This window comes from Heteronotia binoei, chromosome 8 (assembly GCF_032191835.1).
Source record: "Heteronotia binoei isolate CCM8104 ecotype False Entrance Well chromosome 8, APGP_CSIRO_Hbin_v1, whole genome shotgun sequence".
Classification (NCBI taxonomy): domain Eukaryota; kingdom Metazoa; phylum Chordata; class Lepidosauria; order Squamata; family Gekkonidae; genus Heteronotia; species Heteronotia binoei.
In genome coordinates this window covers 38,635,858-38,649,250 of record NC_083230.1, presented here as the reverse complement: position 1 = coordinate 38,649,250, position 13,393 = coordinate 38,635,858, and the positions used below count along the sequence as shown (strand labels likewise).

The 13,393-nt window shown below is 42.7% G+C and overlaps 1 protein-coding gene across 2 annotated transcripts in view; it reads left to right on the top strand.

The window, feature by feature from the left end:
• The window catches only part of GXYLT1 (glucoside xylosyltransferase 1), a 61,655-nt gene that overhangs the window by 28,813 nt on the left and 19,449 nt on the right, over nt 1-13,393 (top strand). The window contains exon 2 of one of the 2 annotated variants that reach the window (XM_060244930.1): nt 9,320-9,412. The exons of the other annotated variant lie outside the window; for it this stretch is intronic. Coding sequence (XP_060100913.1) covers nt 9,320-9,412 — 93 coding nt within the window. The remainder of the gene's footprint in view (nt 1-9,319; nt 9,413-13,393) is intronic. 2 annotated transcript variants of the gene reach the window in all.

The following is a 13,393-nucleotide window of genomic DNA, read 5'->3' as shown; positions in this document are numbered from 1 at the left end:
ATCAAAGCTATAGAACCTGTTCCTTCAGAAGTGAGGACTACAGGAGTGGAGTGTACTCGATCTTTTTCACAGTGCCAAAAAAGTTGGGATTGGAGATTGGTTCTGTATCTGAAATTCTTAAACAGGTTTGTCCTGGCCAAACACTTCAGGATGGAAACACTGAAGACCATAGCAGAATCCCTACAACATCAGGAACTGTTAACGTCCATAGACCTTTTTGAAGCATACCTCCATATTCCATTTTTTGTAGGTTACAGGAAATTCCTCAGATTCTGTTACGAAGGCAATCATTATCAGTTCAAGGCACTCCCATTCGGTCTGGCATCAGCCCCCCGGGTGTTCCCCAAGGTTATGGCGAGTCAGATCATGTTTCTCAGGAAGAGAGGCATTCACATTCATCCATACCTCGACAATAGCCTGATAAGAGCACCATCAGTCCCAAGGGTGCATCAGGACACAGTCAAATGCTTGCAGGATTTCTGCTGTTTCCAGAAGAGTTCTCTCCATCCATCTCACCAAATGGAACACCTGGGAGTACTAATCAACACCGACTCAAACAGACTTGCTGCCACAATGGAAAGCAGCCAAGATCAAAGAAGCAGCGGTGTCAATCATCAAGGCTAGGCAGTCACCACTCATGTCACTAGTGGCACTTCAGGGCCTAATGGTTTCATTCATAGACACCATTCAGTGGGGTCGATTTCATATCAGATCACTCCAGGACTTTCTTCGCCCATACCAATATCACATGTCCAAGAAGAGGAACCTCTCGCTCAAGGTCCCATTGCAGGTAAAGATGAGTCTTCGGTGGTGGACCAAGTCACAGAATCTGGTGCAGGGAAAATACTCCTGGTGCAAACATTCAACACAGCTGTTTACAGATGCCAGTATGACGGGTTGGGGAGCAACTCTACAAGATTCTTCAGTCCAGGGCCAATGGTCACACAGGAGACAAAACTGCCAATAAACATACTAGAGCTAAGGGCAATCAGATTAGCCCTGCTACACTTTGCCCCACAAATACACAGGGTTTATGTTCTCACACGCCCGGACAATATATCAGCCAAGGCGTATATCAACAAACAGGCGGGCTCCAGGTCCAGAGCACTACACGAGGCATGCAAGCTATTCTCCAGGGCTCAAACTCATCTAGCCTCAATCAAAGCAGAACACATCAAAGGGGTAGCCAACATACAAGAGGACTGGCTGAGCCGACAAAAGATCGATCAAGAAGAATGGGCGCTGAGCAAAAATAAGATAGAAGATGAAGATACTGGATTTATATGCTGCCCTCCACTCCGAAGAGTCTCAGAGCGGCTCACAATCTCCTTTACCTTCCTCCCCCACAACAGACACCCTGTGAGGTGGGTGGGGCTGGAGAGGGCTCTCACAGCAGCTGCCCTTTCAAGGACAACCTCTGCCAGAGCTATGGCTGACCCAAGGCCATGCTAGCAGGTGCAAGTGGAGGAGTGGGGAATCAAACCCGGTTCTCCCAGATAAGAGTCCACACACCTAACCACTACACCAAACTGGCTCTCCAAAAACACCTTCCAGCAGATAGTGAAACATTTTGGGGAACCGACAGTAGATCTCTGCATCACCCCTCAACAATCAGCGGAGACGCTTTTACTCCAGATATTACCATCACAAAGCGGAGGCAACAGACACCCTGATGACGCAGTGGCCAGCGGAGCTTCTCTACGCCTTTCCCCAGCTTCCTATGATTCTCAGACTAATCAGAAGAATCCGAGCACAAGAAGCAGACATAATTGTGGGGGCACCATATTGGCCAAGAAGACCATAGTTTGTGGACCTTCAGGAAATGTCAGTATTCCCACCACTGACCCTGGAAGTACATCCGGACATACTTCAACAGGGTCCAATACTCCATCCTCGTCCAGAGTGGTTCCATATGACTGCTTGGCGATTGAAAGGGATAAAATACTATGATCGGGATTTTCAAAACAAGTTGTTGATACCATGATTGCCTCCAGGAAGTCATCTGCTCTCAGAATCTATAACACAGTGTGGAAGGCTTTCGTCAGATGGTGCATAAGAAATCAGCTGGAACCTCTAAGTCCCAAAATTAGAGACATTCTATCCTTTCTGCAAGATGGTCAATCTTCTGGCTTAAAGACTGCAACCCTGCGTAGACAGGTGGTGGCGTTAGCATCAGTACTTCCCAATAAAAAAGGAGTACCAATTTCTAGACATCACCACATCCAATGCTTTCTAAGGGGGACGACCTTATCTCAACCCCCACAATCTCACAGATTCCCAACATGGAAACTGAATACAGTCCTGACAGCACTAACTAAAGTCCTGTTTGAACCAATCATGGAAGTTCCGCTATCAATACTCATAATGAAGACTATATTCTTAACAGCAGTAACATCAGCACATAGAGTGTCAGAGCTGGGGGCAATCTATGCATTTTCCATAAGGACAAAGTGGTTCTGTTCACTGATCCATCCTTCCAACATGAAGTAGTTTCCAAATTCCATACCTCACAGGAGGTTTCTTTACCCTCCTTTTGCCCTAATCCCAAACATCCCACCGAAAAGTTGTGGCACAACCTAGACATGTGGAGGGCATAAAAAGCTTTCATACACAGAACTGAACCAATCAGAAAAACAGACTCACTCTTCATAAACATCTCCCCACCTCACATGGGAAAGGGCATGTGAAAGGCAGCAATCAGCAAAACAATCAGACTGTGTATAGCAGAAGCATACAAAGCTCAAAGACTGCCAGTCCCAGCAGGTGTAACTGCGCACTCGGTCAGAAGTACAGCAATCAGTATGGCACTAGCAAACAGAGCTTCGGTTGAAGAAATTTGCAAGGCTGCGACATGGTTGTAATTGTCCACGTTTATTAAACACTACAAAATTAACGCTTACGACTCTGTAGGTGCAGCATTTGGCCGCAAGGTATTGCAGAGCATTCTGGAGGTTACCAACTAAGTTTCCCACCCTGACGTTTGTGACACTGCTTTAGGATGTCCCACAAGATGTCCGACTGCCTCAGAGGGAGAACGACCATTGGATACTCACCGTGAAGGGTCCTTCTCCTCTAAGAACAGGAGGACATCTTGGCCCTCCCTGAAGTACATTGGTGATCTCCAGATGCGCAGCTATTTCACTTGATATTGTTTCTATTTCAGGTTCAAAAGATCTGCAGTCCTGGGACCCTAGTTTCTTAAACTGTTCAAACTGGCTACATGTTCTATCCTGTCTTTATGGATGTTTTTTCTATCATAGTGTTTCTTAGTTATAGTTGAATTCTACTGCTTATGGAGTCGCTGAACTGAGGAAAATGAGTGACTCCAGACAGGAACAGGAAGCTGAAATTTGTTCCTGCCTCCCTACAAGTAGGGTGGGAAATCACCCACAAGATGTCCTCCTGTCCTCAAAGGAGAAGGACCCTTCACGGTGAGTATCCAGTGGTCATTTTCACCCAAAGGGTGATTAACACATGGAATTCAGTGCCACAGGAGGTGGTAGCGGCTACAAGCATAGCCAGCTTCAAGAGGGGATTGGATAAACACATGGAGCAGAGGTCCATCAGTGGCTATTAACTACAGCGCATGCTAGGAACTCTCTTACTGATTTCACACTACTCTTGTTCCAGGGTGAAGAACCCTTTTGTTACCGGGGCTTTGCTCCGTTTTCGCACAAGTTACCCCAAAGCTGCGTTTTGGTGTGCCGCTATTCCGCTTGCTGCAGAATAGCGGCACGCCAACTCACAGCTCCAAGGAAACTTGTGCGAAAACGGAGCAAAGCCCTGGTAGGAAAAGGGATCTCCACCCCGGAAGAAGCATAGTGCAAAATCAGTCTCTCTCTGGGGCAGTGATGCTCTGTAATCTTGGTGCTTGGGGGGGGCAACAGTGGGAGGGTTTCTAGTGTCCTGGCCACACTGGTGGACCTCCTGATGGCACCTGGGTATTTTTGTCACTGTGTGATACAGAGTGTTGAACTGGATGGGCCATTGGCCTGATCCAACATTGCTTCTCTTATGATCTCTTACGTTGATCCTAGGTTATCACTGAGTTTGCTTCTACATAGAGATTCCTTCTCTCCCTTCTTGTCTTCCAAACCTCTACCCAATGTTACCATGATTTAACAATCCTTTCCCCATCCTCAGAATGCTATTTACCAAACTTGCTTTGCTGCAGTCCAAGTCCAGTCCCAGCACATTATCACACTATTGGGGCATAAAGGTGGACATTTTCATGGGGCCCTGCCCATATCAGTGGTATTTTGGGGCGTTTCGTTGAGCTGCGGGCGTCTATTCTTGATCTGGTTGGCCTCCCCTATCGGCACTGTCACCTGTGAGATATCATGATGTGAGATGACCAGGCTGGGCAATATGTGATATGGTAAACTTCTCTGAGTGCTGTTGAGCTGTCTGTTTTTTTAAATTTTTATTGTATTTTATTGTTTTATCATATGCTGTACTCCACCCTGACCTACGGAGAATAAGCGGAATAGAAATATACTAAATAAATAAATAAATAATTTTCCTATTGTCAGTCCCTTGCAGTCACTTGTTTTCTCCACTTAGAGGCTTTTGTGCTGTAATACACTAGCAGTTATCAGTTTAAAATTTAAAGTCCTCTGGTAGCATGGCAGAAAAAGCACAGGGGAAATGGTGGTGAAGGAGAAAAGTGCTCAGACAAGTCCCATGTGGATGCTTCATTGCTAATGCACATGCCTCTGCATTTGCAGCAGTGATGACTCTCAAATAGAGATTCCTTGTTGCGTGGAAGCAGCCTGTGATGAGCTTTGCACTTTATCATAATGTTCTTATTAATATGTTCCAGCTTTTCTAGTCCTTCTTAAATAAAAGGTAAAAATAAAATTTTATTATAGTGGGTTCGATGCATTGAAGAGGCAAGGTGGTAGTGATAATTAGCTCTATTAGATAAAGCATGATATAGGGCTGCACTAAAAGACTGAGGAACTGGGCCAGTGGGGCCAACTATATACAACACTGGGTTCCCGCGCAAGCATGTTATTGAATCATTCAGACCAGCAGGGGGCTCGTGATTGGGGGGTGGGCAGCGGGGATTTGGATCCTGCTGCGCATTGTTCACAAGTCTTAGATTATATACACTGCATAACATGAGAAAATTATGCTTCATAGCTAAAAATATGGGGTTTGGTAGAAATTAATGTGCTGTGAATAACTTTATAGTATTTGAAGGATCAGTTCTTTCCAGTTCAGTTGCTCATGAGTCACTTCTTGCTGTCCTGTCATTGCATGTTAGAAACTTAATCACTTCACCGTAATGTTATTTTTCATTTAAATATTTATAAGTAAGGTAAGGATTGAGATTTAATTTGCTAAAATCTCTGGTCATGCCTATACAAATCTTTTCAGCTGCCTCTTAGTATTAGATGAAAGATGTGATGCAATACTGTAACTGCTGTTACAGTTCTTTTAGCTGAAAGGAATCAGACTAATGCAGAAGCATTGCAATGATTACAGGAAACTTGCCTGAGGCGATTCTGACTCCATAGTTTGTTGTACAGAAAGCACACTTCTGCCACCTCAGAAGTCTGTTTTCAGTTGGCTTTGTAGATACTTTCTTGAACTCTGTAATTAAACAGATAGAGGTTCAGTTCTAAATAGCTGCTGGTTTTTGTTTTTCCACAACACATAGAGTATCATTTCATGTGCTTCTCCATGGGCAGAGCAATTTATAAGATCGGAAAGGGAGCTCCAGCTGTGGCGCAAGGGTACAGGCGGTGCCTTGGCTTTGGTGCAAACATTGCAGCAGCAATTCTTTGTAAAGGAGTTTCAGTTTAATATACATTAACAGGCTGATTAGACACACACCTTAGTTTGATTAATGCCTTTCAATATAATGCAATATACTATATTAATTTTCAGAGGAACAGTAATTCAGAAAAGGGTTTTTTTTGCGGAGATTACTATTTGGAAATTATTAACTAGACTGTGACACAGCTAATATAAATGTTATCCAATCAACACTATATTTCTGTTACTTTAAAATGATAGAATTAAACTGTATAAAGCTGAGCTGAAATCTCATTCAAGTAGCATCTTTCTCCCTGTCACTGTTCTTGCATTGGCGGTTTATATCAGTTGTCACAATATGTATTCCTATTAAACCATTAGGACATTTTTCACTTGAATAACTAAATAACTAAATTCAATTTAAGCATGGTAATATGATAGCCAACTTCAAGGGACCTATTAGTATTGATAGACTGATTTCATGAGATGTGTCTGCCTTGAAATTAAAACAGATGACTAGTTTTCTGTCAGTTTAGAACTGCTGAGCACCTGCTCGTTCCCCATTGTGTGGTTTCCATTACAGATTAAGTACAAGCATGTTTTAAGTGCTTTGAATTATTCTGTTATAGAAGGCCCTACAGTTTATTAAAAATGACTGCGTTTTAAAATATATTCTATATTTATAATGAGAAAATGTTCAACAGAGCAAGTAGGTACTCAATGGCAAATTATATATGAAATTCCTAGCTCAGCCACTTTATCTGCTTCCTTTTGTGAATACAGTCTACCAGTTATTGTGGTTCCCAAAGGGAAGAAGACCATTCCAGGGAAGATATTCATTATTTATTTTATAGTCCACCTTTCTCACTGAGACTTAAGGCAGTTACAATTTTTTTCAAAAATCAACAGGAACCACATGATGTAAAAGAAATGCAAGAACTTGATTATAGGCGTTAAAACACAATACAGTAAGAACAAGTTAATACATACAATAAAAAGGGCCATGACCTATAGCCCTTTGCAAAAGTGTCCCCCCGAATAAGTCCTTTTTGCTACAGTCTGTTCCTTTTATAAAAATATTACCCTGAACAACTGCATTTTACAAATGCTGTGGAATGATGATAATATTGGGAGCCTCCCTGACCTCTTCAGAGATGCTATTCCACAAAGTAGAAGCCACAGCAGAGAATGATGAGGTAGGGGCAGCTGCTGAAGATGAAGGATTTGTGTGATTAGAGAACCTGGCTCTGGGACTACTTCATACTTGGGAAAATTTCCTCTCATAGTACTCAGGCATTCTCACCTAGATCTCAGGAAATCTTCGTAGAGCTTTGGTTTCGTATTGTTGCACATATATCTGACCTTGACATTCTGCCCCCCCCCAATTTTTTTTTTTACCATACCATTCCCTCACTTCTGTAATATGGTTTTGATGCCCTCCCCCCCCAAAAAAAAAATCTAGGAAAGTTTGTTCACCCTGTGCATTTCCAGTCATTCTGTGTAATGTGTTTTGTCAGACTCTGACAATTCTTATTGCCTTCCAAGCCACTATGTACTTTATTGGCATACTATGCCTGTTTGTATAGATCAGGGGCAGCCAAACTGTGGCTTGGGAGCCACATGTGGCTCTTTCACAGATATTGTGTGGCTCTCAAAGCCCCTGCCACTCCATCAGCTGGTTTGGAGAAGGCATTTCTCTCTTTAAATCACTTCGCCAAGCCAGCTGTTGGCTTGGAGAATGCATTTAAAGTTAGTTTTCTTTCTCCCTCCCTCCCTTTTTGTCCATCCGTCCATTTTGCGGCTTTCAAAAAACATCTGACGTTCATGTCTTGTGGTTGTAAAACATCTGACAGCTCTCAAACATCTGACATTTATTCTATGTGGCTCTTATGTTAAGCAATTGTGGCCACCTCTGGTATAGATTATATTACCTTTGTACTGAACCTACTTTATGAATCTTGCCTGTGTGATTTGGTTTCTAGGTGGACTGTAAAGTTGTATTTTGTCTAAGTTTCCCTTGGGGGGCAGGGTTATGAGTTTAGTATTTTGTGAGCATAATTTGGCATACGCTCTATATCTTGTTATAATTTAAAAAAACCTGAGAATTGGAAAAATGAAGGGATTAGTGCGCACATGCGCGTGCACACACACATACACACATAGAGAGAAGCTGTTCTGAGTAGCATTCCTGTACTGGCAAAATCCTAGAATAGATGTCAAAAGAAGAAGCTCAGAAGCTAGAAGTGAAAATGGCAGCAAAGACTTCAGAGTTTAATTTATGGGGCACCTAATAGTGATGTTAAAATAGTAGGTACAACCACAGGTAGTGCTTGGGGATCTTTTTAAAAGCAGGCGGCTTTTAAAGTAATTCAGGGATGTATAATGACAGTTTTTATTCATTGTTTGGACGTTTAAAATACCTGACTTTTAGAAAATATTTTTAAGCTTGCTATTTTGTAGCAAAGAAACAATAATCATAGATAATAATTCCCTAATGGTGGTGGCCAAATGGAGCGCTAACGTTGGCTGACAGATGCACTCAACAAACCATTACCCCATCATGCATCAGTCACCACCTCTGGGTTTCCATTGGCAAGACTCCCCTGTCCCCCACCTATTGTGGGCTCAGGAACACTGAACAAACCACCAAAACAGTTTACCAAAGAGACAGACACATCTCAAATGCTTCTCTGTGTTCTCTCCATAAACCGGCCTCAGAAAGGGCTGCCGCTTTGCTGCAACCTCACAAGCGTTTCCCCAGAGGCCATGGTGGCTGCCTCTTTCCTGTCATTCCCTCCCTCTTCCCCTCAGCCTCACCCCAGGACAGATGAGGATTGGCCATTGGGGAAGCTGCTAGCCAGAGTCTGTTGCTAGGCAACCAAGGTAGCTTCTGTCAGTAAAGGGAGAACCCTCAGCTGAATATAATGCCATAGAGTCCACCCTCCAAAACAGTTTTCTCCAGCAGGAGAGAGATCTGTTGTTTGGAGTTCAGTTGTGATCCCAGGAGATCTTCAGGCTCTACCTGGAGGTTGGCTACCCTAGGCCTGGCAAGAGATCAGCTCCCCTTGAGGTGGGGGGGAGTGGATGCCTTCACTTGGGTGGGTGGGAAGACAGCAAGGGGGGCACTCACCCCAAGCCTTTTCTAGAGCCCGTGGTATTTTTCTTCACAATGGGCCTTATTCCTAGTCTGATATATTTAAGAAATTCTGCTGTGAACCAACTATTCAATCATGTTTCAGTAGAATTGGGCTCTGTGCTTAGGATTGCTCTGTAAGAATCTTGAGTAGAGTTACACTCTTCTTAGTTAATTGAAGTCAGTGAGTATTAGAACAGTGTAGTTCTGCATTGGCTTGCCCTGTTGTGTAGGGTTACTCTCTGGTTTCAATTGTCCTGGTATGTATAAACTAACGTTATACATTCCATGAAGCTCTACCTTCAGCCACTAATGATTAATTAGTGGCTTAAATTTTATGTGAGCAAGCAAAATTATTCCATTAGAACCATTATATAAGACAAATTATATTTATACAGGATTGTTTCTGTCTTATCCTGTCAGGTGTAAGAATGTGTCTGTATCTTACTGGAATTCCTATTGGATGCTGCCCTCTGATGTTTGTGGAAGGAACTGCTTTTGGGAAGCTGCTCGTAGGTAGGCTTTGACAGTCTTATTAATTGCTCAATTAGCTAATTTCAGTCTTGCTAGTAACTATTTGGCAATTTAAGAAAATGTTGACATGATGATTATTCTTTTCCCTTACATTCCTTGTGCCATAGTGTTTTAAGGATGTCCCTATCCCTCAAGTAGAATGGATTTATTTCCATCAAAATAATTTTTAAATTATGACCACCACTGCCAGTAGAGATATACCCAATACTCGAGAGAGTTGCAAACTGTTGCATCCTGTGCTGAGGTATTGAGTGGGGGGATAAAAATTAAAAGTAGAAAACGTGCTCTGTAGTAAACAGCAGGAAATATTTGAATAGATACATATTTTATATACTCACAATATGTAGGGGCTATTAGAATATTTTGATAGGCATAACATTGAAAACACTGAATACTGTTCATTAGACACATTATAACATATTGTTACCAAAATTTTCCAAATTGAGACAGTAAATAGGCCTTCAATAGTGTGTGGGGTACCTCCCACCAGCAACCCTCTTGCCTGCTGCCACTTGGAAGAACAGTGGGGTAATTTAAAAAAAAAAAAGCCAGCATTGCCTGTAGTGTGACAGTAACTTCCAGGGAAAACCCAGAAGTGATGTCATATAGCTCTAGGAATCACAAGAAAACTGATGGTGTAACCATAGAGTTTGCAGCAATTCCTAGAGTGATATGACATCACTCCTATGTTTTTAAAGAAGTTACCATATTTTTCGGACCATAAAACACACTCCCCCCCCCCCAAAGGAGACATCATCTGTGTTATGATTCTGGGTAGGCTTAAGAAGCCCACCACTCTCTCACCAAGTCTTGGGCATTACTTAGGACCAAATCCAGGATTGCCCCACCCCTGGTAGGTTCAGAGACCATCTGCTCCATAGCACAGTCATTGAGAGCATCTAGAAACTCAATCTCTTTCTCTTGACCAGAACACATATTGACCCAATCAATCTGCGGGTAGTTAAAATCACCTATGATGGCACAGTTTTTCTGTCTAGCCACTGTCTTTAAGCCTTCCATCATATTATAGTCGTCTTCTATCTTTTGATTTGGTGGGCAATAACAAACTCCCATAGTTAAATTTCCTTTTTGGCCCTCTATTTCGACCCAAAGCATTTCTAGAAGGGAATCTAATTCTCTGACCTCAGTCTTACTGGACCGTATGCCCTCTCTGACATACAGAGCCACCCCACCTCCAACCCTTCCTTCCCTATCCTTCCGATATAACATATCCAGGAATCACCGTGTCCCATTGATTCTCCTCATTCCACCAAGTTTCTGAAATTCCCACAATGTCTGTTTTCTCCCAACACTAAACATTCCAACTCACCAATTTTACTTTGAAGACGTCTAGCATTTGTGTACAAACATCTATAATTTCCTAGGCAAGGTAGGCCCGCCACCTTCCTCCTGCCGCCTCAAGACTCTGGCAGGCAGTCCATTCTGTTTGTCACCATCTCAGTGGACAACTCTGGTCCATTACCCGGTAGAAAAGTAACAGCTAACCCTTCATCTCTTTGAGATGAGTCCTCCCGAACCAGAGACATTTCATCTCCTGTCGGCTTTCCCCAAAGATTTAGTTTACTTTATTGTCCCTTATCTAACCAGTTACAGAATCAGATACTTGTTCAGAATATCCATAGCCTCATCCTAATTTAGATGCAAAGGGGAAATAGATCTGGGTCTCGTCAGCATACAAATGATACATCATTCAGGGATTTCAGACTCATTTGTTAGGAAGGCCAGATCTGTCATAAATGGGACTTTTTCGAGTCATGCGTATCCTAAAATGTAATGCCAGATGGAGGAGATGTAGACTTTATAAAGGACACAGGCAAACACAATTAAAGATATTATTTCTTAACTTAAAGCACAAACATGCTTAAAACTTTTGCAATATTTTGTTTAGGAAAGGTAGGGGAATAGTGGGATTTTGCAATGCAGTTTTAAAAATAAAGCATCGAGAAAAAGCACAAGGATCACACAGCAGAAAACAAAATATAAAATGCTCTCAGCCTGGGAAAACATGAAATGGCAGGGCATTTAAAGCTTTTCCCCTCCCTTCCCTGGCCTACTCAGATTAGCAATGGCTCTCCAGTGTAATATCCCCCTTTGGCTATGGGTTCTCAAGTAGTAGAAGGCACTAGTCCTTGTGTCCATTAAAAGACACCAACACTAGATTAGTTGGCAGTTGTAATCTTGTACTTAATAAAACATCTTTTTAAATTGACTGACTGACTGACAGAGAGAGAAGGAAGCCAGGGGAAAAGGCTGACTGACAGAAAGAGTGAAAGGAAGAGAGTGAGAGAGAGAGGGGGAAGGAGTGGGGGAGTTGGAAATAAAGCAAACAGGGAGAAAGAAAGAGTGGGGGAGTGGAAAATAAAGCAATGGACAGGGAAAAGGAAAGACTGACAGAAAGAAAGAAAGAAAGAAAGAAAGAAAGAAAGAAAGAAAGAAAGAAAGAAAGAAAGAAAGAAAGAAAGAAAGAGAAAGAAAGGAAGGGAGGAGGAGAGAGTTAGAAACAAATAGACAGAGAAAAAAGAAAGAGAAAGGAAATAGGAAGGGAGGGAAGGAGTGAAAGAAAGGAGGGAAAAAAGGAAGAAAAGTAAAAGAAAAACAAAGAAAGGGGATGGGAGCAACTCCTTTAAAACTGCTGATTCTCTGCACCGCACAGCTTGACCCACTGAGCCCCACCCCACCCCCCGCAGTCAGTGGGACATTGGGAGGCCCTTGCGCAAGTGCAGCTGGGTCCCCTGATCTCTGCTGGCCAGCGGGACATTGAGAGGCCCCCACGCAAGCGCGGCTGGGCCCCCTGACCTCCGCCAGCCAGCAGGACGTTGACGGGAGGCCCCATGACCTGAAATTGAGGCTTGCATGGCCCGGTGCCAGGTTGTGACCTTGAAAATGGAAAACACCATTTTAAACTAATAAAGTAGGAAGGTTATCTGTTATTTTGAAAGGCTGTATTTAATAAATAGGATTCAGCAGCTAAAGTTTTTATATTTCTTTTATGAAAATAGAATGTTTGCATGCAAATGAGAATTCTATATGTATGTAGTAATCCAGGGGTGGCCAACGGTAGCTCTCCAGATGTTTTTTGCCTACAACTCCCATCAGCCCCAGCCATTGGCCATGCTGGCTGGGAGTGATGGGAGTTGTAGGCAAAAAACATCTGGAGAGCTACCGTTGGCCACCTCTGTAGTAGTCTCTTTTACAGCAGAATGGGAAGCTCCTGCATGTATGCTACTCAGAAGTGACTGAGAGTAAAAAACACATGTATATTTGAGTGTTATTGTATTGTTCCTTAACTCCCAGTCATATTATTTGTGAAAAACTAGTAAATATTGTTATTAGTCAGTACCAGGGGTGGCCAAACTGCAGCTCACAAGCTGCTTGTGGCTCTCCAGGGGGTTCCGTGTGGCTCTCCTAGCTGTTTGGCCCCCAGTGCCCCCCCATGTCCCCACTTTGAAAGTGGGGATCAAGAAACCTATTCATTGCTACTCCAGCAATGTACTGACTGACTGCTACTCTAGTGAGTTTTCTTAATTTCCTTTTTTCAAGATGTGGAATCTGGATCTCACTTGGTGAGCAGTTGAGGCAGACTAGAGTGGGACTTGGAAGAAGCCTGAGGAAAGTAGAAGCTAGATCTCTTTAATACTCCTTTCTTTCCACTGAAGAATTTTTTTAAAATAAGGAACAAAAATAAATTGAGCTTGGATCCTTCTGTCATTTTGGGGGATGGGAGTGGTTCATATCTATGTCTGAATCCAGAACTCCAGTTATCTAAAGAGGCAAGATAGAAAGAATCAAACCAAAAAGAGTTAACTGATTTCATCCTGTCTGAAAGCTAGGTTACCGTTTGTCATCCAGACTGATTCCAGCACAGCTATCATTCTTATTCCTGTCCATGCTCCTGTCAGACATTCAAGTTCATTATACTTATTCAGTGTGTTTTCACAAAGT